The sequence below is a fragment of the Hevea brasiliensis genome, chromosome 7 (assembly GCF_030052815.1).
Source record: "Hevea brasiliensis isolate MT/VB/25A 57/8 chromosome 7, ASM3005281v1, whole genome shotgun sequence".
NCBI classification, from domain to species: domain Eukaryota; kingdom Viridiplantae; phylum Streptophyta; class Magnoliopsida; order Malpighiales; family Euphorbiaceae; genus Hevea; species Hevea brasiliensis.
The window spans coordinates 3001677-3028340 of NC_079499.1; the positions used below are offsets into that span (position 1 = coordinate 3001677).

Genomic DNA, 26664 nt, shown 5'->3' on the forward strand with positions numbered 1-26664 from the left:
ACAGGATTCAACTTAGGAATTTTCAAAGTCTATCATATTTACTGTTAAAAAATTGCCAAGGAAATAGGGATAAAATAGATAAATAAAAAAATTTAATAGAGTAACATTTGTCATTTTTTTATGAAATTCATTTTGAGACTAACTTTATTATATTTACATAAATATAGATTGTATGGATATAGATGTTCAATAATTATTTTTCCGTATTTATGGACATTTTGTGAAATGCAATATATTGGTGGTATTTTGGTAAAAGATCTATTTAGATATTTAAAGTTATGCCAAATAGTTATATACATTTTTAAAATATTCGAGATCTAATTAAACTCTTCTATCTTTTACAAAAGATTAAATAAGTCATTTATTTTTTAAAAATAGATAAAAAAGATTGAACAATAATTTAGCACTAATATAAATCCAGCCAATGTCGTACATGAAAATTTTCTAGTGAACATTATCAGCAATACTCTGTATCTTATTTGCAATATTTTTCGGTAAGTATCTGCTGCATTTTAGAGTATATTGATAAATTATTTTTTTTTATTAATGGTTCAAGAAACTTATCTACATTATGATGAAGATGATGAGTTCATATTGAAGTTTCTTGAATCATTCGGTAAAAAAAAAAAATTATCAATCTGTTTCAGGATATAGTAGATGCTTACTGAGATTTCATAAATCAAATACACTGAATTGCTGATAAAGATTCTGTACACAACTAGATTTTCGTGCACGGACTCTACTATATTTATATTACAAGCAATAAAGTACATATTTGTCCTAAAAATAGTAAATTTATTTATTTGATTTATTTTTAAAATGTGAAGGACTTATTTGATTTTTTTTTTTAAAGTTAAAAGAGTATAATTTAACCTCAAAACACTTAAGGGTCAAAATTAGCCTTTGCCTAAGGAACTTGTTGAAAAGAGTTAATTGTTGTTCTTATGAATTTAAGGGATGAAAATTTCTAATTTTCCAAAACAGAAGAAGACTCGCTTATCAGGTCCATTGTGTGAAAACTATGCTGTGTGCCATTACTCGATAAGAAATCCATATTACCGCAGAAACAGTTTTTTATCGGATAAAATAGTAAATCCTGTCAGGAATTACTTTGTTTACACAGATTCAAACTTACCCTTTAAGCTCTATTTATTACCCACATAACTCAAAAGCTGCAAATGAAATGGGCATAACATCCTGATGGATGAATCTAAGCTACAATTATCATCCTTGGTGTTACAAACAATAAGGATAAAACTACTATGCCCTCTTAATATGTCTAAAGTTTAGGTGGTTCTAAGTCCCTGCTCTGTCAGGTGTGCCATATGACTCGTTACAAAGGATTTTCGTCACTGATAATGCCTTGCCCTTTGATTGCTGATAATCTCTCCAGAAAAAGGTTAAATGCTTCTTCTTGACTGAGCAAGCTGATCCTGACGTACTGTCGACCAACTCCGAAACGCTCCCCACCCCTTGTCAATATCTTTTGTGATCTTAATAGAATTTCAAAGTCTGTCTCCTCCTTGCACTTCAACCATGCAAAACCTAATACAAGACAGACAAAACATTTGATTAGAAAATATACATGCGCCTAAATTGACAGGGTTGAAAAGTCTAATTAATACAAGCTTGTAATTTCCATTACCAGGATGTGATTCTGTGTACTTTCCAGTGAAGTTGCACCACTCTTTTGGGTACTTTGGCAGACTGAAAATTTGACTGTTTTTAACAACATCTCGCAATTTCTCCCATCTTTTGGTCATGAGGCCCTGGCTATACCCGAAGAAGCTATTGGAATCAGCGGTCCCAAAATGCTTGCAGTTTTCAATAAGAACTCCCAGGATCTTTGCCGCTCGGAGCTGCGATTCTTTAGACACGCCAATGGAGCTAACCTCTATGAATTTAGTCATCTTCCTGGCCACCACTTTATCCTTAACCAGAGCCCATCTTCAATCAAGAAAAGACAAAAAAATTAGTTGAAGGAAACATGATAAACTTCAAATATATGGCATATTTTCCAGAGTAAAAAATTTGCTAACATCATATAATCATTGAAAATTTCTTATTGTTTTCGCGCCTGTAAATGTATGAATTTTCTATCAACTAAAAATAGCAGGGCAGGTGTTGCTCACCCAATTCGGGAACCAGCATGTCCAGTGCTTTTGGAAAATGTAAACAGCATGATATCATAATCTGCTGGGCAAGTAATGGGTGTGTATTGTGGCCAGTAATAGGCAAGATCATGGATAAGTTTGCCTTCCTCTCTGTTCACCACAGCTTCTCGGATAGCACCATCAGGATTGTTTGGTGAGGTGACAACCTCAATGTAAGGTCCATCCTTATCAAAGGCAGATGCATCGCCAGCCCACTTATAGAGCCCTGATTGCAGGAATTCTGTCTCCTCCTTGTATGACTACAAGCAATATCAACATAACCACTAAAGCGATGAAATTTCTCAGGGGAAAAGAGTATGAGTTGTTTTTTTTTTTTTTCAAGTGGGTTAAAGAAAAAGGGCAAAACCTATATTTCCAATTAATATTTTCTCGTTTTCAATTCGTTCTGTCAATAAAATTAACAAAAAAGAAATCAAATTAAACCATACAAGCACTTTTAAACATGGAAGCACAGGTTATAGTGATTTTATACTTAAATATATTCATTGGTTCAAGTAACAAAAATAGTCGTCTCTCTGAAGCAAAGGAAAGTTGCATATGATAAACGAATCTCTCCAGGGTCAGAGATCCTTGCAAAATGCAGAATCTTGTTATAAATGCATCTGAATAATGAAGCAACATTAATATTTGCATATGCATCAAGACACAAGCATAGATAACTTGGAAAATTCACATTGAAAAAGTAAACAAAACTTGCAACTAAGTTTATGGGAAATGTGGGGTAACATGCAAGATGTCAGCTCCAAGAACAGCAACAATTTTTAATTAAAAGTATTCATGTTTTCGTTGAAATCAAAAAAGATCCCCTTCCAATGCAGAACAGGAAGATAGACCGTCCCTGTCTGCTTTCCAGTGAATTATAATGGATTGAGGATCAATCATCTTAGTTCCTGCTGACCGCCGCTCAATGCGGATTGGCCAATACCAAGATTTGAATGTTGTGTAGCTAACACCAAAGACAAGCTGAAGCTCTCCTTGTTCCTTCGGCTTAGCTTGAACGCATAAGAATCCAAAGTTTAATTATCTATATATCAAGCCAGCCAGACTTGGCCATGTTACCATGCTCGGCTGGGATCTGGGCTAGAACATGCATATGCATATGCATATCCAAAGTGCATCTCTTGTTTTCTTTAGTTCAAATATTTAAAATGAACAAATTTTTTCTTAATTTATTTAATCAAATCTTAATTATAAAACAATTTTATTGACATATTTAATTCAATATTTTTAATTTACTAGGTGTGATTTCTCATATGCCACAAAAAAGTAAAGGGTAAATATAGCCATTAACTTCAGTATAGATTATTTAAAATTGAAAATATTTTGTGGTATGGAATCCTAAATCAAAATTTCGATATAAAGGGCAACCCTCTCCTACATATCTAACTACAAAACCCCAGCAGTGCAAATAAATTTATTTTTCAATTAGCTGATAGATGGGATTTGAATTCTAAAATCAAATCATAATTTTTTTTTTAAGTAAATCGTATTTTTATTTCATTTATCTTTAACTAAAATTTAAATTCAAAATTTAATAATTTTTAAGTATAATTTCAATATCCTTAGTCTTGATTAATAATCTTAACACAATTCCCCTTCTTCCTCTCTTAGTCTTGATTAATAATCTTAACACAATTCCCCTTCTTCCTCTCTTCCTCCTCTTTTCTCTTTCAGATTTCTTTTCTCAAGCGGCTACCAGTGAGTTTTTCACTGGTGGTTATCCCTAGATCGATTTTTTTTTTCATTTTATTTTTTTATTAATTTTTTTCTAATCAACTCTCATATTTTTATCGGTTTAAAATAAATTTGAACAGATCTGAAATTCTCTCCCCTGTATTAGCGTGTGAGGTTTTGTTTTTCTTCCCTTAGTGATTTTTTTTTAATATTTCTTTTAGTTTGAGACTCAGATACGAGTAATAATCTTCTAAATAAAATATTTTAATTATTAATATTTATATTTTCTCTTATGAAAACATTACGCTATGCTCATCTAATTGTTTTTCTTAATAAATTTTCAAATTTTACCTAAAAAAAAGTAATTTCAATATCACTAAATTAAAAATCCTTAACAAATCTTAATTATAAGCTCATTGAAGAGTTAAACTTAATATAATTATAAAAATAATTGCATCTAACTAAAATTAAAAAAAAAAAAAAATTCTTTTCATCTCTCGGAAGCTTGATGGACTTAAGCTACACAATAAGAATATAAGATAACATATCCTATTTCTTAAAGTCATCTATATCATCCTATTTACAACTTTATTTCATTTAATAATTTCATCAATATTTGATGAATAATAGACTCAAGGATAAAGACTCTTCACTTGTCATATAAGTAAAAATTAAATTATGAGAACTGCGTTTAGAACACATAATAGAACTTCTGCGTAAAAATTAATTTTTTTTTTATAAAATTAATTTTAATTAAAATTTAAACTCAAAATCTTATAAATTTTGGATATGATTTCAGTGTTTCATTGATAAAATTAAAATTATTGTATCAATTGAGTGCTGGCTTCCATTGAAGCAAGCTAGGCCAGACAAATAAGTTATTTCTATAATTTGGAAGAAAGGGAGAAAATCTACTGCATTAAAACTAATCTATAGTAAATTTACGTGGCAATGATAGTAGAAGAAGATCACATGCATGTGTTGGGTCCTCCCATAAGCAAGATTAACAAAAAATGCGCAAGAGACACCGTTTTCCCACCACCCAAACCCAATTGTTTTTCACTAATCTTTGTTCGTTTAACTTTGACTAATTTAGATCAGAAATAAGCTCAATTTACTCATGTACTTTTTAATGATATCCAATTTAGCTCATTTTAAATTTTTTGTTCAATTTAGCTCTTTTATTTTTAGTTTAAGTTTAAATTAGCTCATTATGCAATTCACACACCGTTTGCCCTTGTACTTTTTAGGAATGTTCAATTTAATTATTTTATTTTTTATTTAAGTTCAAATTAGTCCTTTTTTTATTTTCTAATATTAAAATGTTATTTTTTTATTTTTTTATAATTAATTAAATTAAATAATAAAAATAATATTATTTAATATTAATAATTAAAATGAAAGTATAAAAAATATTATTTTCATATAATTAATTAAAATTAAAATTAAAAATTATGATTATAACTAATTTTAATTATTTAAAATAAAAAGATATTATTTTATATTTTCATTTTCTTAATTAAAATTAAAAAATTATAATCAAATAAAATTAAAAATATAAAATATTATTTTTTTCAATATTATTAATTAATATTTTTTTCATACTTTCATTTTATTTATTAATATTAAATAATATTATTTTTATTATTTAACTTAATTAATTATAAAAATAAAAATAACATTTTAATATTAAAAAAATAAAAAAAGAGCTAATTTAATTTTAAATCAAACCTAAAAAGATTAAATTGGACTTAAAAGTTGAAAATGAGCTAAATTAAATATTTTTAAAAAGTACTTAAGAGGCAAATTAAGCTTATTGTGTATATCAATTGGGTCAATTTGAACTTTAAAAAAAAATTAGAAAGGCTAAATTGGATCAAAAAGTTAAAAATGAAATAATTTGGACATCCCTTAGTGAGGGAAAAATTGAGCTTATTTCTAATTAAGATCTAATCACTATAATTAAACAAAGTCAGACCAATTTTAAAGCTTCTAATTGGAAAAAATCAGTGTTCGACTATAGTCTCACCGAGTAGTAGGGGGCAGCGCACACAACACTGATGCTTTCGTTCCCACTAGGAGAACTGAGAGCGTAAAGCGCAGCCTGAAACAGCTGTGTTGAGCCAGTCCCCACCACCATGTATCGATCTTCTGTTACTGCATTACAAACTGTACGATGCAGCCCCTTGATCGCATCGGAGAGCTGTGGCTCCAGAAACCAGCATAAGTTCCCAACATCACTGAAGTAGCTCATACAGTCAGTACCTGAAATCTTCGTCGTACACTTGTCACCCATCTTCCTCCAATACGACTCAAAAATTGTCGGATCTCCTCTGTTAAAAATGAAAAATCACTTCCTTGTCAGGATAAAATAAAAAGAAAATCCAAGTTAACGTTAAATTTTGCATTTTCTGATACGACTAGTTTTAATCATCCTGGAGAAGATAAAATCTATCAACAACCTTAACTACAGAAGATTAAGAAAAGATATTGATGTTTCAGCTAAACTAGTAAATAAACTAACAGAGTTTCGGGAAAAAAGTCAGGTTTCAAGATGGGTTGGAAACAGAAAGAAAAATCAAATGATATGAAGAGGAAACGTACTGATCGAGATTGATAATGGAATCTGGGGAGAGACCAACTTTCTTGGTGGGATTAGTAGCAGAAATGGAGTTCTTGGTATCGTAGGCTTGTCCAACCATTTTTCCTTACTTCTCCTCTTCTCTTACTTTCCTTTTTCTTTTCTCTCTCTAACCGGAAATATTATAAGATGGTGTAACTAAGTGGTTATTATGGTGCATGCATGTGTGTTCTCTACACATATATATAGCAAAAAAATCTAAGCTGGCGTCCATCAACCCCCACCACAATCTAATTTTAATACATGGGAAGTAAATATTTAAAATAGGAAATATCCAATAAAAATCCATATAAATAATATATTAGATACATTTTCCTAAATTTGTTTGTTTTAATTGATAAATTTTCATTTATTATGAAATATTCAATGAATAAATTAGAAGGGTCACAGTGCATGTTATTATTATTATTATTATTATAAAAATAAATTAAAAGATTTGAAATTAATTTTTTTACTTAAATTGAAAAGTATATTTATTACAATATTTATATACAAAAGACATTTATGTCAAGAATATATTAAAATTGGTTGTTTTAACATTCACCACACAAATTTGGTTGTTTTAGTTAGCAAATTTTCATTATTACTATAATAAAAATAAATTAAAAGATTTATAAATTAATTTCTTTACTTAAATTGAGAAATATATTTATTAATATTTATAAATAAACAATATTGATTAATTTTTGCACTTTTATTTTTATCACTCTCATTTCATTTCATATAAATAAATTATATGAGCATTGAATCTATTATCTTCTTTAAAAAAAAAAAAATCATTAGGAGACGTGAATGATAAGAGCATTGAAATCACCAACGAGAGCCCACGTAACAGAATCATCCCTACTGGCACAACTACATAACGAAGCTTGTCTAATAGCAACTAGGTGCCTGTAGACTACAGTAAATTCTATAAGAATAAAACAGGCATCAATAATGCTACTCATATGAATAAATTGTCTATGATTCTGCATAATTTCAACTTGCCAACCCTGCAGTCAGAATTAATACTGCATGAAAAGCAGCCCGGGTCCTCAACTCTGAGAAAAAGGAAACCCAATACCATGAATTAATGACTCTATCGACTCCAGGGCCACTCACTCGAGGCTCCAATAACACCACAATACAAGGATGATAAGCCTGAACAAACATCTTTAAAGTTCATAAGAGCCCCGGGCCTTACTTGCAGCTCCTTGACAATTCTAATGAAAAACCCCTGGAGGGCCAAAAGAAAACTAACCCATAATCACAAAGCTAGTCCTCCAGACTGGTCGACCCGAAGAGGACTACTAACCCGAAACTGCAGAATGGTTACCAGCCTGTAACGATGTTTCTACAGGGACCATGTCCATGAGAGTATCCGCCTTCGATTTTCCTTGGGTCAGCATTCCCCTTCCCCTCACCATGAAGCCAACTGCGCGAGGGAACCTGGGCCTTAGAAAGTAGGCCGAATGCATAACGCTTAGCCTTGTTCGTTTTAGCACAGCCACCTTGCTCACCACGTGCATAATCTAATTAATTTTTATTAATATGAACTAATAGTTTGAAATTATTTTTGAAAAAATATGAAATTTCAAATTTTAATTTCAATTAAAATTAAATAAAAAATTAAGGTATTTTTAAGTTGATTAGCACAAAAAGTTTTCATCAAGCAGTTACTCCGTAATGGCAAAATGTTAGCAATAGCATGAGATGAGATGTTGATTTACTCATGCCATCCTTTTAAGTTGTATTTTTTTTTTCCCAACAATTGGGATTTGTAAATTTAGAATTTGTGGAGAGAACACGGAAGACGATAATAGTATCAAAATTACATTAACTAATTCTATCCAAACAAAAAAGAAAGAGAAGAAAAAGAAAGGAATTACATCAACCAACCCACCAACACTAGTAGGCCTAAGAAAGTCTAATATACAATCTAAGCCGATGACGTCTCTAGCAAAGCTGGAAGGAAGAAAAAAAAAAGACTGCAGAAGAACAGCTAAAGGGCATTTTCAAGGACTAGCCTGGGTTGACATTGCTCACGATAGTAATTCCTCGATGAAATTTGCATTTACAAAGTAACAGAAAGGAAGGGGAAAAATAAAAAAAAAGAAACTACCACTGCAATTGTGATAATTTTAAAGAATGGAGTAACAATGCTATCATTAAACTATTGGTGGGGTTGTGCTTCGTTTGGTAGGGTTTGTGGATTCTTCCTAAATACATGCTTTCTGCAACGTTCAAAAATGCTATCATATATAAGATCAAATTGAACTCCTGCTCTTTCCCTGTTCACAATGAAGAAAATATGATCTGCTTCCACAGTCTTATAGTACCTGCATCCCAACAGATACCACCTCTATGTTAGCTTGTTAAGGGATCAAAAAACAGATAACAAATTACCAGATATCCTAATATCACTTTCTTGAACAGCCTCATTTGGAATTGATTTCGAAATGCAATTGCAACTTGTTATTGATATTGAACTTATTTAACTTATAACTCCAATTTCCAGAACCAAGATGTGTCTTAGTTACTCAGATGTTTTCATACAAGTTCCCTGAACATCAAGAAGCCTAAATTATGTCTTGTTTCTTGTTTACATTTTCACTTGTTATGAAAACTAGGGAAAGGAACTTACGAAAACGTTTAAGCACTTAAAGCCAGAAAAAAGTGAGAGAAATTCTACAAACAGAATTACCTCATATCAGATTAGCTTAAAGCTGAAACAGAATGTCTCATGATTTGAAATGTCTAACAAACGAAACCTGGCTGACAATTATTTTTGTGGCTACAACAGAATAGCTAGTCTTGACATGTAACAATAATTTCACTTTTGCAAAAATAATCTTGATGCTCAAAAAGCGAGTGTACACAAGAGAGGAAAGTTTGATAACTAACCAGATTCCTGGTTGCAGGGGTTGACACTCAGAATCATTTGTAATGTTACAGCTTGGTTGTTCGATTGGGATACAAGGGTGGGTCGTGGATATGGTGTTAAGTGCTCCATCATTCTCCTGCCAGTCCTCATCCCTGCGGATACATGCGCTCAATCATGAGCAGTGATGCAATTTTATTTATTATTCTTCAAGTTCAACAATGCCTTGGCTATTGTCATAAGTGTTGAAAATCAGTATTATAATTCAAATTTTGGAATTTATTTAGAATAGAATCATGAATTCCATATTCCTTATAAGCAAACATTGAAGTCAAATTCATTGTAATGACCTCAAGATTAAAGCATGTATTTGGAGGAAAATTTTGCAATATCACAAAATATGCTGTTTAAAACAAACCTGTATCCTTTGTAAGGTGGGGAGATATCTGGAGGAAAACTCCATTGGCTCATTTGCAACACTCTTATAAAGAGCAATGGATGGATTCCAAGGATGCTTGAAGGAACTGTGACACCCATTATTTTTCTAGTACGCTTAGTAGCATAGTTGAAATAGTATGTATTGGGAAAGGTTTGAAGATGACAGTTGAGTTGCATAGACCCTTGAATTGTAAGATCAGGAAGTATCCAATCTCCTGTTGCAAATGGACCAGTATTTCCCAAAAGACAATCAAAAAGACCCAAAATTCCCATTTTCTTCCATGACATGTTAAAATGATCAAATCCAAAATTGTAATAATCCTTCAGCAAGCGTATGTCAAGCCAGTCATAAATTATCACGCCTAAGCGCAGGATTTGAAGCAGACATATTGGTTTCAAGGTTCTTCCATCTTCTGGCCTGAAATATTGAAATTGAAGCGCAGATACACATTTAGACTTTTATATTTGTTAAATTCGAAGAGAGTGTCAGTCAAATTACAATTAATTCATTTAATTTGAATTTATATAAGTAATTAAATTATTTTACACATCAAAATGGCTAGCTAAGTTAATGTTGCAACCAAACCACTTATATATTGCCCTTTTACTTTATATTCTTTTGATTTAAGATTTTAACACTCCCCCTAAAGTGCAACCGTATGGTTATCACTTAACAATTAGTTTGTATTTTTATTTCATCCCAATACGAGCCTAATTATACAGTCGGGCGGTTGAAACCTACAACTCAGTCCGGGCTCTGATACCATGTTAAATTTGAGAGAGTGTTGGATAAATTACACTTTAATTCATTTTAATTTGGGTTTATATAAGTGATTAGATTGCTCTACACATCAAAATGACTAACCAAGTTAATGTTGCAACCAAACCACTTATAAATTGCCCTTTTATTTTATATTCTTTTGATTTGGGATTCTAACAATATCAGCTATTCTGAACTACAAAAAATGAAACAGAATAAAGTCTATATGCTTAATGCATTGAAGCAAAGAGATGAGGGTTTCATAAATTGAAACAATGGCATCATTTAGGCAAAGAAATGAATAGACAGCCTTTGATAATGGCCATATTGTCTCCTCAAATCTGGAGGCAACATATCTAGAGTCAATAACATTATTCCTATTCTACCGAGTCAATATTATTCTAAATGGAGAAGTTCCAAATAAGAGGCCAAGTTGGGAAAGTACTCACTGCATCCCATCTAAATATGTTCTTGTAGTCCCATTGAAGGCTCCAGATAAGGATGTTAAGCTTAATACCCAATTCTCCGAAGTGTTCTCATACCCCTTGAAAGCCTAGAAACATTAAGAACAAGCAATCAAAACAAACAGCTTTGAAAAGATTATTTGGTCATGAGCTGACAAGTTTAAACAAATTAGACTAACCTTGTCAGCAAGCATTTGCTGCAGCACTCGAACAACTTGTGCTCCGGCGGAATGCCCAACAAAGTGAATTGGGTGATCCTCATCCCATTCGGGATAGTGCCCTGCATTCCAAATCACGACAAACCAAAAGCAACTTCATATTTAAACCAAGTCCTCAATGCGGACAATCATCAAATATAAAGCAGACAAAATAGAGATAGAGCCTAACAAAAAAGGTAGAGATCTTCTAACCTTGTTCATAAATTCGTCCAAATTGAGAGTGGCCACAAGCCTTGCTGTGTTCTTCACCATAATCAACTTGCCCGCCTTTCAAATAATAGAACAACTCGCGAGCCCTGAAACCCAACGTCTCAGAAACTGGCCAAAAACTTAGCATGCACAAGAACAAAGAATAGCCTAAAGGAAGAAGACGATGAACGATGAAAATAAAGTTGCAAAAGAATAGCCTAAAGGAAGAAGACGATGAACGATGAACATAAAGTTGCAAGCTTTTTTGCACCCACCTATCGTATATGCTGGTTAAGGACCCCAAATCGGGCACCAGAACCTTCTCATCTTTCTTCTCAGCCCCAGCGAAATATGATAAACCGCCCAATTTCTGAAACCAAAGGAAAAATAAAAAAACCACAAGAATACTAAATGAGATTGATGATCTCCAGTATGAATTGAACACCGCACAACTTGAAACCCATTTGAGATTGCAATAAGAAAATATCACAGACCCCTTTGCCAAATCCAAAGATTCCATGGACCAACACAATAGGAGGCAGGTCATCACCATTGGTGGTGGTTTTTGATGTCCCTCTGAGGTCTTCTTTCACCACAATGTTCATATTAGGCTTGAAAACCCATTCGTTCAAAGTTTGTGAGAGGTCACCAGCAACAGCAGAGCTAAATATGTAAAAGCCATATACCACATGCACTACGACACTAACAAATAGCTCTGTTAATTGCAGAGCAGATATCCACCACCTTATCATTTTCACAAAATCACCAGCCAAAACAAGAAAGCAAATGAAAACAACAATCTCAAAACAGAGTCTTCTTCAAAACTACAAACCCACAAAGAAGGCTCTTATAAAGGTCTAAACTTTGTCCTCAAGAATCATAAACCCCTATATGAAGAAACCATAGAAGGAGACAACAAAGGGCCTCGAGAACAGAAAAGAAAAGCACCTCTCTCTCTCTCTCTCTCTCTCTCTCTCTCTTACTCTTAGTCTAATTTGTTTTCTTGTTTGGTTCCCTTGGCTTCAATTCAAACTTTGAAAATGGATAGCCTCCCTCAATTTTCTCGTGTCCTACCTCACACAAAACTCTAAACCAATCAAGAAAGCCTACTGTTCATTCATTTTTTTCCTGCACAGGCCAACACAAGCAAAATTTGGGCTTGCTCTTTTGCCATGTGTGCTAGCTTTAGCCGCTCCTAAAAGTTTGTACAAAATCTTCTAGGGACCCACTATACATAGGAACCTAATCCATTAAATAAAATCCAAAATTTGAACTTCTGAATTAGTGATAATAAACATATTTGTTTGCTCCATTTTATGAGTAAATTTGGATTTATTTATTTATTTTGTGTGGGCGTTTCTCAAGAGTGGTGTGCTGGATCAGAGCTGGAACGATCCCCCTCTGACAATTAACACCAACTTCCCAACTGTTTTATTATCCATACTCATCATTACTATAATCAATACCTATTCCATAACTCACACGCCCATAAACACCGTGCTTGCCACTCCCCTACTATTATTATTTAATTTACTTTTTTTTTCATCTAGCTTATTAAATAAATTGTATTTTTATTAATAAATACATAATAAATTATGTAATTTTTATTTTTTCTATAAAAAAAATTTGAATAATAATATGCACACGATATATGCGAGTCTAGTATCTAATTAAACGCATGAAACGGTTCGTTTTCTAATGGGAAATGCAGGGTACGCGTTTGCAAGAGAGAAATGGGGTGGTTTTGTCACACAAGACATGCTCGGTGAACCGCACATGCACATTCTCTTGCGTTTTTCCCAAAGAAATCGATTGCTTTCGTTTTTTCCAAGATGATCGCTTGCAAATCATTAAAAAAACCGAAGTTCCACGGTTCTTCGAGGGTTTCAATGGACCAGATAATTCCCATTATGATTTCTGTTTTCTTTGATCATATAATTAAGAAAAATATGATTTTTGAATTCGTTGCTTCCATCAATGGAGTTGAATAAATCCAAGTTATTTTGATAACGCTACGAAATTAATGTTGTTTTATATGGGTAGGTTGTAACATCTAGTCTGATTGGGCAATTATTAGCAATTACTGATCAATTGTCAATAATTAAAAGATTAAAATTTGACAATCGAAATTTTCAGCTCTTAGTATATTGATCTAGCATGTAATTAGGAGGAAATTATAATTAATAATACAGAAGGAATTGAAAGCAAGAGAAAGAAAATATAATTGAGTTGTCACGATCATGATGAGATAGTATCGTAGAGAAAAGATGGTGACATTGATCGAAGATCTGATTCAGCACAAGATGGTTACTGATAAGTACTTCTGCAATGCAAGCTGCCATGTGCTACGCATAGCTATCCAAGCCATGCTAAATTATTTTTTAGCACTAGGACCCACCTTAATTAATTATGAAAAATTTCAAACTTTTATTTTTTTTTTATTTTACTGTATAGTAATTTATCAGTGATATGAATTTAATTTCAGGCAGATTTTACTTGTAAAATTAGAAATTAAAATTTTGAAATTTTTTTTATTAAGAAAAATTTATCTGAATATTATTTCTGATTTAAAATAAAAAAAGGAAAAAAAAAAACCTGTTAGCCACAGGGTCTGGCCTGTGGAATGAAATCCAGTGATACGACGCAGTTTCACGTGAATATATGCAAGTCCACCACGGCTGCGCTTTTTTGAATTATTATTAATAATTTGCAGTGACGAATAAACTATTCAGCTCTGGAAACTTCGGGGCGAAAGGGAAAAGATGTAAAAAACCATTTCCGTCGCCACTAAAATTTCAAAGTTCAAACTCGTTGACGAATGCATAAAGGGTTCATCTTGAAAACGTGTTCAATTCCAACTGCTTTTTACTGTGGCAGGGCTCAAACATCAGGGGAGCCTGTTGGGAGTTGGGACCACAGCTTTTGCGTAATTTTTGGGTTGGGGCATTTTCCACAAATGTACACGTGGCATGTCTGGCGATTTCTAGAAACATTTGGTGCCTTCAAGAAACTTCAATTTTTCGATATGGTTGTTTAACCATTTTCAGAAAATCACCGGTATAGCTAAATTCAGAAACCCCATTTTAGATCAAAACCGAAATTGCAGGTCTCCTTTATTTATTTTATTTTATATTAAATTTAATAATTAAAATTATTTATTTATTTTTTTAATTCAAAAGTTTGATTTTAAATCCAATAATTTCAATATGATTCAAAATTTATTTCAACAGGAACGGGTAAGCAATTAAGCGCTAGGCAGCAGGCCAAGCTTGCGTCATTCGGCCTGGTCAGAACCTGGCCCAACCCTGTCCAATGTTTCAGGAAATCGTCGAAACTCGAAAGTCCATATCCACAACTCAATGGGTTGTAGAAGAAAAACCCAAGTTCAGGTTCCTCTTCCAGCTAAACCTTTTGCAAAATGATCAGATACGAGGGTTTAAACTCCCAAGATTTTCAAAAATCCCTTCCTAACTCTGCTACCCACTTCCCAATTCGAGATCCAAAATGGCGATGCCGCAATTGTTTGGTCGGACGAAAAATGTGTCAAAGAGATCCAAAAAGTACTTGGAAGAAGCACTTTACTTTAGGCTCTTCAAAGAAGGGAGCTCTGAGGTGAGCGTTAGACAACAGTTGAATCAATTCCTCAAGAGCTCCAAGCGTGTATACAAATGGGAAATTGGCGACACTCTCAAGAAGCTACGCGATCGCAAGCTTTATTACCCTGCTCTCAAGGTTCCTCCCTTCAAAATCTCACCCAAGTTTCTAAGCATTCCCTGTTTTCAAACTTTTTAGTTTACTGAAAACTAAGTGCTTCTGCATTATACTATATATATATATATATATATATATATATATATATATATATATATATATATTAAATTTTTTTATAGCTATTTCCAAGCACATTTTGATTTACATAATATACTAGTATTGAACTAATGGTTACACTAATTAGCATGATTATAGGATATCTGTGTAGTATAATTACAGCAATTAGCATGATTATAGGAAATTTGTGTAGCATAATTATAGCAATTATTATTTTTATTCAAATTAGTTCATATTTTCATGTATAAATAGATGTAATATCTGTAAATGAGATACAGACAAATAAACAATCCTTTTCTTCATATTACTTGTATTCTTTCTTCTAACATATTATCAGAGTCATAAAGTTTTTATTTTTAGTTTTTGGGGTCTCTCTGCTCTCTCTACAACCTGTTCTGGTTCATTCTTTCATACCTATTATTATACCATTTTTTTTTTCTCCTCATCTTGTTATCAATGAAGAAATCTGATATTTCAAGACCTATTGCAACAGTTCTGACTGTTTCCAACTATAATCTTTGGGTTCAAGGAATGAAAAGTTTTTTGATAGGTAGTAAGCTTTGGCATATTGTTACCGGAGATATCATCACGACAAGAGAGAACGATGAAACCGAGTCAACATTTGTCAACCGCCTTGAGGATTGGGATAGTAAAAATCATCGATCATCACCGGTTTCGCAATACCTGTCTCATCCATCCACATCCAGCTTGCTAATTATGACTCGCAAAAGAAATCGATTTTTGCTAATTGATATCGATCATCGACTTGCCCACTATTATCGATTGTGGACTACTCTTCATAATCAAACAAGAAGCGTGTCAATCTGGAATGATTTTCTTGCCCGTGTCCAACCTATTTGGAATCAAATATATCGTGCCAAAATCGGTGAAGATCATCTTCATCTCATTCAAGTTCTAATGGCTCTTCGATCGTAATATGAGGCCGTTCGAGCGTCCCTGCTACATCGAAATCCACTCCCATCATTGGAAACTGCTATTCAAGAGATTATTTTTAAAGAGACTCGTCTCAGTTTGGATAAAATTTCTCAATTTGAAGCTGCTCTTGCAACTACTCGATCCTCACATCAGAAATCTGGCAATCAACTCTGTAAGAATTGTCAAATTGGTCATGCTTTTGCATATTGTCCTACTATAAAATGCAAATATTGTCATGGTTACGGTCATATTCTTGAACATTGTCCCACACGCCCTCCAAGACCAAAAGGAGGGCCCAAATTCAATAATGTCTCAAAGCCCGGATCTTCCTCACAGCTGTCATTGCATCGAGGGCTCTACCGCCATCACCATGAGTGATCTTGAGGCACTATTCAAACAGTTATCTCTTCTAATTCTCCCCGCCATGTCCGCCACTCCGTAATTCTTATTGGCTTTTGACTCGCATGTTGTAATCATATGACCACTAATCTTAAATTCTTGTCTTCTGCAAAACTCAGATCTTCCTAACCACCAATCCATACCGCAAATGGTACTAAAATGAACATCACACATACCGGTCATGTGTCTACCTCAAATCTTCATCTCCCTGACACCTATTATATCCCTAATTTGGCACTCAATCTTATGTCTGTTGGTTAGTTGTGTGAAAAAGGACTAACTGTTATTTTTTCTCACCATGGTGTCCAAGTACAGGATCCACAAACGACAGATTCTTAGGGAGTGTCAGAGTGGGTCGATTATTTGAGCTTACATCTTTACATCTTCCTCGAGATTTGTGTCCGCCTACAATCCCTAATTCCTCCATTCACCAATGGCATCTTGCCTTGGTCATGCTTCTACCAAGAAAATTCAACCTTTAATTTCTCGTGGATTATTAGGATCTACTAAGTTTGAGTCATTTAATTGTTTAAATTGTCACTTGCAAAACAACTCGCATTATCTTTTCTCATAATAATACTACTTGCACTCCTTTTGGTTTAATTCATTCGACATTTGGGGTCCTCCTATTTCTTCAATAAATGGTTTTCGTTATTTTGTAATATTTATTGATGATTATTCTCGCTTACTTGGATATATTTTTTGAAACATCGATCCGAGTTATCACAAATTTACATCACATTTGCAAAAATGATTAAAACTCGATTCTCTTGTGACATTAAAATTCTCCGACAGATAATGCTATGGAATATCGATTCTTCTTTACTTCGCTTAGTCAACAAGGCACCGTTGTTCAACGCTCTTGTCCTTACATCTCTCAACAGAATGGGCAAGCCAACGCAAGTATCGCCATATTCTTAATTCTCAGACGACTCTTCTTCTTTCTCGCCTCATGTCCGTAAAAATTTTGGGGAGAAGCACTTTTCATGTCTTATATTATTAATCGCCTTCCTACCTTGGTTCTTCATAATTTATCTCCTTTTGAAAAGTTGTTTGGACAACCTCCCGACTATTCCATCCTTAAACCTTTTGGATGTGTTTCTTTTGTTCTTTACAACCTCATGAACATACCAAATTAGAACCCCGCACTGCTCATGTTGTTTTCTTGGTTATGGCATTGAACACAAAGGGTATCGTTGTTGGGATCCTGCTTCTAATAAGTTACGATCTCTCGTCATGTTACCTTTTGGGAAAATACTATGTTCTCTTCTCTTTCCAAATTTCATCACTCACAATATCGACTCTCTATTTTTCACCGACTCCTCCAAAGAGTCGTTTCCAAGTCTTGATCCAGTGATTGTGATGTGCTCAATATTAGCCCAACTACACCGCCTCGTTGAATCGGCACCGCTTGTTGATCCAAAGACTACCGCATCTCCTCCTAGCACTACTCTTAGTTGTTCTACCCGTAAGAGAAACTCCTCATTATCTTTTCGATTTTCACCGTTACTCTACTATTGCAACCCTTCATGAGCCTCGCTTATCGTGAGGCAAGCATCGACCCTCTTTGGCAAAGCTATGACCGATTTAACTTCGTGCTTTAGAGAAAACTCATACTTGGGATGTAATTGATCTTCCACCAAACAAGACCCTATTGGTTGCAAATGGATTTACAAAATCAAGACCCGCTCGATGGAACTATTGAACGCTACAAAGCTCGCTTAGTAGCCAAAGGGTACACTCAAGAGTATGGTATCGACTATGAAGAAACTTTTGCTCCAAAGGGTCTGATTAACATCTATTCGCATCTCTTAGCTATTTGCGGTTCGTAAATGGAAACTTTTCAGATGGATGTCAAAAATGCTTTTCTTCATGGTGATTTAATGTAAGAGGTTTATATGCATCCTCCACCGGTTATCATTCTCCTCATAAAGTTTGCAAACTTCGACGAGCCTTATATGGATTAAAACAAGCTCCTGTGGCCTGGTTTGCCAAATTTAGTTCCACTCTTGCTCAACTTGGTTTTCTCTAGTCCACATGATTCTGCATTATTCACTATAATTTAATTCAATTAATTTGTTTTTCTGTTAATTCTCGTTGGAAATAAAAAAATAACTTAAAATAATTTTTTTTAGAGAAATAAAAAGTAATTTAAAAAAAATTAAAATTAAATATGATTATATGAAAATTTAATTGAATTTTTTTAAAATAATTTATTAAAAAAAATCCTAAAATTAAACTTTAAATTAATTTTTAATGCTCTTTTAATATTTTTCTCAATGACTCTAATAACAATGTCAATATATGGTCTATCAATTTCAGCTTCTCTCCAATTCTTTAATGATTGAGAACAAATCCATATTTACTCGCCATGCCAAGGCAAAATGAACAAATACGTGCTCAAACAGACTGCACTGATACCTAAGTTGGAACTTATCGAAAGCTTAATGTGAGATGCTGAAAGAAGCAGTTGACGATCAGACTTTGCGGCTTGGATTTGGTGTTTGTTTATCTACCATATGCCTAACACTATAGAAGTGTGGGGTAGACCCAAATTAATGGGGCATGCTGGGGTTGCTAACTTGCTATAGCCAACTGTTGTGATAACGAATTTGTCTAGCGGCACAAATCAGGTTTAGGACACATATGAATGAAGGCTTATTCTACCGTAAATCTCGTTGTTACTTCAGAACTTTCTCTTTCAGGTTTCTGCCCAGACGAGGAACTACAGGATTTGGATTTTGAAATTGCATCCAATTAACAGGTCGGCACCTCAAGCTAGATTTCCAAGCATGATGAATTTTAGGTGATTTTTGGATGGAAAGCTTGATCACAGCCTGCATACATTAGGAAAGACAAATTCATTTAGCATTTTTCTTCACTCTTGACTTACAGATGCAGTAAGCCATGTGGTTGTGTTTAGCGTTTCACTTATCCTGCTTGACAACTAAGAACTGAATCACTCATTTGACTATTTGAGGCAAGAACAATCAATTTTCACTAATACCTGCGGCTGGCTTGTCATATAATTCTCCTCGTAAGTCATGGCGTGTCCAAATGATCAATCGCACATCAAGTGGTCACACACGGAGAGCACAAAATATGAGGGATATAGACATTTGATTTTATGAATAGAAACATCTTAAAGGGCGAAAATCCAAGCTTCTAGTTCGAGGTCCTGTATGCAAACACCTAGCCAACTGCTGCCATTGTTAGTCATTGTCAGGCACTATTTTATGATAGCAGGTTGGTGGATTCAATTAAAGTAGATGCAGTTAGTGGTTGTTTGATCCATTATACCACTGAAAGCTCTGCCTGACCAATTGCTACCCCAGTCTTTCTTGCAGGTCCATGTTTTCCTACTTCTGAATCCATGTTCCTACGAATTGCATTCTAATCCAAGTGTGGTATCAAAAGGGTAGAGCCAACTGGCTTGACTTCTAAGTGAAACCAAAGCCTGCCTATTATTTGTTTGATGTTGTTAGCAGATTCGTTTAATTTTGCAAAATCTGGTCAATTAATTTGTTTTATTCATAATTATCAACTAATTCGCTGTGGAATTAGAGGGCTTTTTATATAAAAATATTATTTTATAGTATTTAAACAGCTTAAATCTTCATAATCAAATACGTTATTATCTTTCATCAATTTTATATTTCACTTAATACCCTTATTAACTTAAACACATGAGATGTTACTAAGCCAACTCACTCGATTTTCAGTCATGTAAGGATAGCATTTAATAGAAAAAGACAACTAATAGTAGGTAGTTTGGAAAACAAATTGCCATAGTTTTGTGTGATTTTCCACATTTCTTAGTGATGAAAAGTAGAGTAAAGCAAATGTTGGAGAAGTTGATATTTGTGTAATATGCCCATACAAAGGGAACATATTGTATGATGGGTTCTTGGTCCTCACAAAAGCAAATACCATAAGTGTAACAGAAGCTATCTCCGCTTGTGCAATTGGAGATGGGTATCTTAGTTTATAATTACACAATCTTAGTTATTTGTGGATTTTGATTTGTGTATTTATTATTACTATAAAATCTTTTTTATTCAATATAATTATTGTAAATTCTATTTTTAGCAACATCTAAATCTATTATTTATATTGAAATTTATATATAATTTATTAAAATGTATATAATTAAAATTTTTTTAATAAATATATAAATCTTAATATAAATATTAAATTTAAAAGTTACTATATTTATTTATAAAATTTAAGCTTAATTTCATCCATCATCCCTCAATTTATATGTTTATATCACAAACACTATTTAATTTCAATTTGATACGACTTAAAATCTTTCATTCAAAAGTTGAGTCGAAAATGCTATTTTCGCAATTTAACAATAGAAAATTTTCTCTCTGATACTTGACATTAACATTTTTTTCTCTTCCTCTTTTGTCATTTTTTTTTCTCGATTTGTCTCTTAACTACTTATATTTTATTATCAGTTATAAGAGAGTATATATATTTTCTAAATTTTTAAAGCGTCAATGTGACATTTTTAACAATTCAATCTTTAAACAAATTTGCTAATAAAATCTAGTTAAAAGTATTTTAAATAGTATAAATTAAAATTAAATAATTTTTATGATACAAGTTGAAGAAATAATTTTATAATCGGTTGAGGAAGATACTGAAAGCGTGAAATATCGATAATGTTTGGCATCTTTTTCGTAGTTGAAGAATAATTATCATTCAATTGAAAACGTAAACTTTAAGAGAAAGATAGCAGGCAATTTTTGTGCACAAATTAATGTTATAATTATTATATTTTTGGATTCTTGAGCACTGCAATTTTAATTGCTACTAGGCTTCATCTTCAAGTAAAGATCTATTATTATTAATATTATTATTTACTGTTTAGTTGGCATGCAGCAACCCTAATTATACATCTATGTAGTGTTTATTAATTATTGTTTATTTATCTTAAGCATGCCCTCATTTAGCGTAATAATTCATAGATATTTGAGCAAAAATGATCCCTTTTAGTGTAATTAATAATTAGCCACCATACTTTCTTTTTTTTTAAATGCACCAAACTACTTCTTTGATAACAAATTAAAAATTGATTAAATGACCAATTTGGTCTATTCTCATTTGATTTTTTAAATTTATTTTTACCTTAAAAATACTAATGTATTAATCTTTTTAATTTTAAAAATTATATCTACTTGTTTTTTAATAAATCAAATAAGTTGGGTAGGACCAAGATACTTTTATTCCTTAAACGAGGTCAAATATTCGATTATCGTGGATGAAAAAAATACTCATTGAGAATGCTTTACCCCTTAGTGAATCGATCTGACCTAAATAAGATTAATTTAAAATAAGCTGGATAGGTTCATCTAGTCAACATTTTTAAAAAACAATGGCTTGTTTAGTTCATTTAAATAATATTCTGATATGAATTGGTATTTTAATGTAATTATAAAATTATTTAGAAATGAGTGTTAAAATCAAATCTCATTAATAACCATTTTTTAATAAAAAAAAATATTGCCATGTAATATAATGGGTATGAAGAATGGATTGTGAAGGAGATTAAATTTCAATCGAAGTTAATTATAAAAAAAAATTAATATGTATAAATTTATTTATTTTAAAATAAATTTTCTCAAATGACGATCATCCATTATCAGAAAAAAAAAAAGGAAAAAAACTGACCAAGACAAAAAAGGTATCCTGTCGATCACCATCATGCCATTCATCTTATCATAAGGATGATCCAGATGATAGTCATTGGATTGGTATTCATAAGAAAACAAAACAGAGGAAGCCACTGCCAATTTATGAGTTAGCTTTGGAAATCCTAAGAAAAGGGAATGGGAAATATGTAGATGGTGGAGGTTCTGATTGAATTGGTAAGAACGGTGAGTATGGTGGAGCAGGAGTAGCCATAAAGGGATTTTGGTTTTTTCCTTCCCCTTTTCTGTAAAAAAAAACACCACCACTTCAAACACGACCCTCTCACCCTGAACCAACCCATTCATCTTCTGATGAATCTTTACCTAGAAACCCTGCAAAAGGTAAAGCACCTATGGATTCTGAACCACTGCAACATATGGTGTCACAAACTTTTCCTCCTCCTCAATTACCTATTACACCGGCTGATTAATCATCTTCAGATGACTCTGACGCATTTGATTCCTCAGATTCTGATGAAATTGATCAATTGACAAACCTCCTCCACTAGGTCCAACAACTTAACCTATTGCTACCAACCCTCATGTTGAGATTCCAAATGATGATGCGGAGGAATTATCATTTGCTCCACCTAATTCACAACAAACCTCAAGGCCAGCTGCAGGCCCATGGTTTACTCTGGATGATGTTCCACCATCCCAATGGAATTCTCACCATGCAGAATTTAAAGCATGGATTGATACTTAAGTTCTCTGAATTGATGTTGATTCTCATGCAGTTCTCAGAGAATTTGTGTCAAGAACTGTTGGAACACTACAAGACAGGTTCTTCTCTCTAGGAGAATATCACCTGCTAAAGTTTTACCATCTTACTCCTCTTGCTGCAGTAAATGCAATTTTTACTGAATTCCTTGGATATGCTTCCCTTTACAATAAACAACTCAAACAAGAGTTTCTTAACATGAGATGCTGCTCTCTCAAAAGAACAGACATAGAAAGGCATTATCAATGTATGGTGCAATGCTATTATCTGCTAAATGGGTTTAATGATGTTAATCTCCGTCACACCTACATTGCCTCTTTACTAGAGCAATTACAACCAGAGCTTCATCGATCTATTACAGCTACCAGGAGAGATTTCAACACAATCTCCATCGGAGAAATCCACCATCTCACTTTAGCTTGCCTGGAAAAGATGTGTGACTAGCAGAAAATGTTTAAGGACATCATTGATAATAGCAAAACTCTTAAACATGTCTGCCAAAAGTCTCATTTGTCAATTAAATGCAAAGACAGAAATTATGATTGCAAAACAAAGAGAAAGAAGCATTACAAGAAGTATTACAAGAAGCAGCATCATCCTTCCAATTCTTCCTTTACACAGAAGGGCAAACAATCGGTTCGATATTTTAAAAGAAAGAAACTCGAGAAAATTGCTCATAAGTCTGATCGCTGCTACATATGTGGCAATAAAGGCCACTATACTAAGAATTGCCTAAAAAATCCAAACAAGGCTGCTAAGCTTATCCAGCACATTCAGCAAATCTATCCATTTGATAATGATGATCATGATATCGAATCATAGTTTTCAGAACAAGGAGAGTCCAATGATGAAACAGTCTTTGCAATAGATAGTCTTGATATTGAAGACTCAACCTCCACTTTAGAATCAGATTCAGAATCTGATGATTGCCCATATCCTATTCTACACCTAGCCCAATAGGCCCAAATCCAATAAGAATCTCAATAAGCCATCTCTGTTCCTCTAGTCTCATTATCCATCCTTCTAGAAAAGTATTCAAGGCCCATCTCAGTTGTCGGGTTTCTTGATACTGGAGCACACAAAAGCATGATGAACCCAGCCATTCTACCTTCAGAAGAATGGATTCCTCACTCAGAATATTTCAAAGCTGCAGACGGCAAAGTCTTCAAGACTAGCCTTATCTCAAAGTGACTAATTGGTATCCAGTTCTTTCCCAATTACACAGTATGAACCAAGATCATTGGTTCAGATCTTCCAAACAAAGACATTCTTATTGGGTTTGATATTTACCAGAAGGCGCAACATTTGAGAATTCTATCAACTGGCTTGAAATATAAAAGGCACTTTAAACCCTTCACCACAATTCCCAAACTTTCTTATTGATGGAAGCTCCACCAAAATTCCAAGAATAAAAGGAATCACTTCTTTCCCTTTGTGCTGATTCCCATGCTAAATTCAATCATCCTCATCCTCTTTGGGAAAATGAGACCTTTATCCATTTACCCTTCAGACTAAATGAAGACGTCAACCCCACCAAAGCATCACACCCGGGTATGACTCCTCCTGACTTAGCCTTAGCCCAAGCAGAATGTAAGCAACTATTGCAACAAGGCCTTATTGAGCCCATAAGCTCACCTTGGGCTTGCCAAGCCTTTTATGTTGAAAAGAGATTTGAAAGGCTTCGGAATAAAAAAAGGTTAGTCATTAACTATAAACCCCTTAACCATTTCCTCTAAGATGACAAATTTCTGTTACCCAAAACTGATGTTCTGTTTACCCAACTTCACAAAGCCTATATCGTTTCTAAGTTTGACCTTAAAACTGGATTTTGGCAACTTAGTATTCATCCTTCAAATACGCCTAAGACAGCCTTTTGCATCCCTAGAGCCCAATATCAATAGACTGTAATGCTTTTCGGCCTCAAGACAGCCCGTTCACTGTTTCAAAAAGCCATAATCCGCATTTTTGAACCTATCCTATAAAGCACCCTGATCTACATTGATGATATTCTTCTTTTTTTAGAAGATATCCACAGCCACAAACAGTTGTTAGCCCAGTTCCATTCTATTGTCCAAGCCCATGGGATAATGCTCTATGAGAGAAAGAGTTTTCTAGCCCTTACTGAAATTGAATTTTTGGGTATGCATTTCAAAAACGGCAAATACCAGCCCGGTTCACATACAGCTATTGAACTCCTCAAGTTCCCTGACAAGAATCTGACCCACAAGCAACTTCGATAGTTTTTGGGTATAGTAAACTATATCCATCAATTCTTGCCACATGTCTCAGTTCACACAAGTCAGCTATCAAAAATGCTAAAGAAGAATGCGCCACCTTGGGGATCAGAACAGACAATAGCAGTCAAAGCACTTAAAGTAGAGGCTCAGCATCCCCCACCTCTAAAGATTCCTGGCACAGGAAAAAGAATTCTACAAACTGATGTTAGTGACACTCACTGGGGTGCCTTATTGATTGAATCTCATGATGGTCACAAAGACATTTGTGGTTATGCTAGCGGACAGTTCAAGCCTACAGAGCAACACTACCACTCAGTCTACAAAGAAATCCTTGCAGTCAAATATGATATCAAAAAGTTTGAACTCCATCTTATTGGTCACCATTTTACCGTAATGCTGGACAACTCTTCTTTTCCAAGGATTTTAGACTTTAAGAACAAGACACTTCTTAAACCACAGCTTATGAGACTCAAGGACTGGTTCTCTAAATATAAATTTGAGGTTCAGCATATCAAAGGAAAACATAACCTTATCCCAGACCTCCTCTCCAGACCCAGTACCATCCATTTTATCAGCTCTACCTCTACCTTACCACTTATCCTTATGGCTAGCTCCTCCAACACACCCAACTTCCTCATACCCACACTAGAGAGTTTCCCTCCTGGAAGCTCACCATCAATGACCCCAGCTGAACTCCAAACTTATGCTCGTAAGTGCAAGAAATGTTCTCAGACACATAATCCCACCTGTCTCTCATTTCCAACCTGACTATCCTTTTCTTACCTGCATTAGCTTCCATCCTGAGACAGAATTACTCTTTGAAGAATTATGGTTCCTTTGGTGCATGACGACCCTTTACTCAATAGCCATTGAGTTTCCTGTTCTATGCTTATATTATTATGTTCAGAATCACATCTCCAGGACTCTCCTTTCGAAGTTCTTAGAATGGTTTAAGCCCTTATCTACTTGGGCTTACACCCTCAGAAGACTCATTGACTCCCAAGGCATTGAAGATAGGCCTCTAGCCCAATAACACACAGTTCGGTCCATCTTCATCTTCCACAGGCCCTTTTTCAAAAGGCCTGATGGCCTCCTTTGGTCATAGAACTCTAATTACAAATGGAGAACCTATGAGGGTACCATCACAGACAAAATTCACATGAGTCCCCTAAGACGGCAACTTGGACGTCATTTATGTGACACCAAAAATTATAATCCTACATCGGATACCCAAGTCACATGCACTGTAACACCCTAGGCAAATCCCACATCGACAAAACACGGGAGAGATGCTGGGTTTATAAGTTGATGGTTCGTAACCCATAGTGACGCGTTTTAAAACCGTGAGGGCTTCAGCCCAGAGCGGACAATATCACTAGTGGGCCGGGCCGTTACATTTGTGGTATCAGAGCGGACAATATCACTA

General features: G+C 33.9%; 2 protein-coding genes across 2 annotated transcripts; both read right to left on the minus strand.

Moving 5' to 3' along the window:
- Positions 1-1065: 1065 nt before the first annotated feature.
- LOC110640704 (L-tryptophan--pyruvate aminotransferase 1-like) lies at positions 1066-6628 on the minus strand. Its single transcript, XM_021792143.2, has 5 exons — positions 6453-6628; positions 5878-6181; positions 2133-2413; positions 1646-1947; positions 1066-1545 (listed from the first exon to the last, which is right to left on the minus strand). Exons 1-5 carry the CDS (start codon positions 6548-6550, stop codon positions 1334-1336), a joined length of 1197 nt encoding a protein of 398 aa, XP_021647835.2. The 5' UTR covers positions 6551-6628; the 3' UTR covers positions 1066-1333.
- Positions 6629-8279: 1651 nt separating this feature from the next.
- Positions 8280-12632, minus strand: LOC110640713 (uncharacterized). The gene is made up of 8 exons (XM_021792152.2): positions 11913-12632; positions 11694-11788; positions 11422-11525; positions 11191-11291; positions 10997-11100; positions 9768-10205; positions 9373-9504; positions 8280-8807 (listed from the first exon to the last, which is right to left on the minus strand). Exons 1-8 carry the CDS (start codon positions 12168-12170, stop codon positions 8642-8644), a joined length of 1398 nt encoding a protein of 465 aa, XP_021647844.2. The 5' UTR covers positions 12171-12632; the 3' UTR covers positions 8280-8641.
- Positions 12633-26664: the final 14032 nt, after the last annotated feature.

Excerpts from the sequence above, each read along its gene's own strand:
- LOC110640704 (XM_021792143.2), bottom strand. The coding sequence starts at position 6,550 with ATGGTTGGACAAGCCTACGATACCAAGAACTCCATTTCTGCTACTAAT. Across the intron at positions 2,414-5,877 it reads GCGCTGCCCCCTACTACTCG|TCATACAAGGAGGAGACAGA; the intron begins GTGAGACTATAG and ends TATTGCTTGTAG. Across the intron at positions 1,546-1,645 it reads GTACACAGAATCACATCCTG|GTTTTGCATGGTTGAAGTGC; the intron begins GTAATGGAAATT and ends GTCTTGTATTAG.
- LOC110640713 (XM_021792152.2), bottom strand. The coding sequence starts at position 12,170 with ATGATAAGGTGGTGGATATCTGCTCTGCAATTAACAGAGCTATTTGTT. Across the intron at positions 11,526-11,693 it reads TTAACCAGCATATACGATAG|GGCTCGCGAGTTGTTCTATT; the intron begins GTGGGTGCAAAA and ends GTTGGGTTTCAG. Across the intron at positions 11,101-11,190 it reads AGCAAATGCTTGCTGACAAG|GCTTTCAAGGGGTATGAGAA; the intron begins GTTAGTCTAATT and ends TAATGTTTCTAG.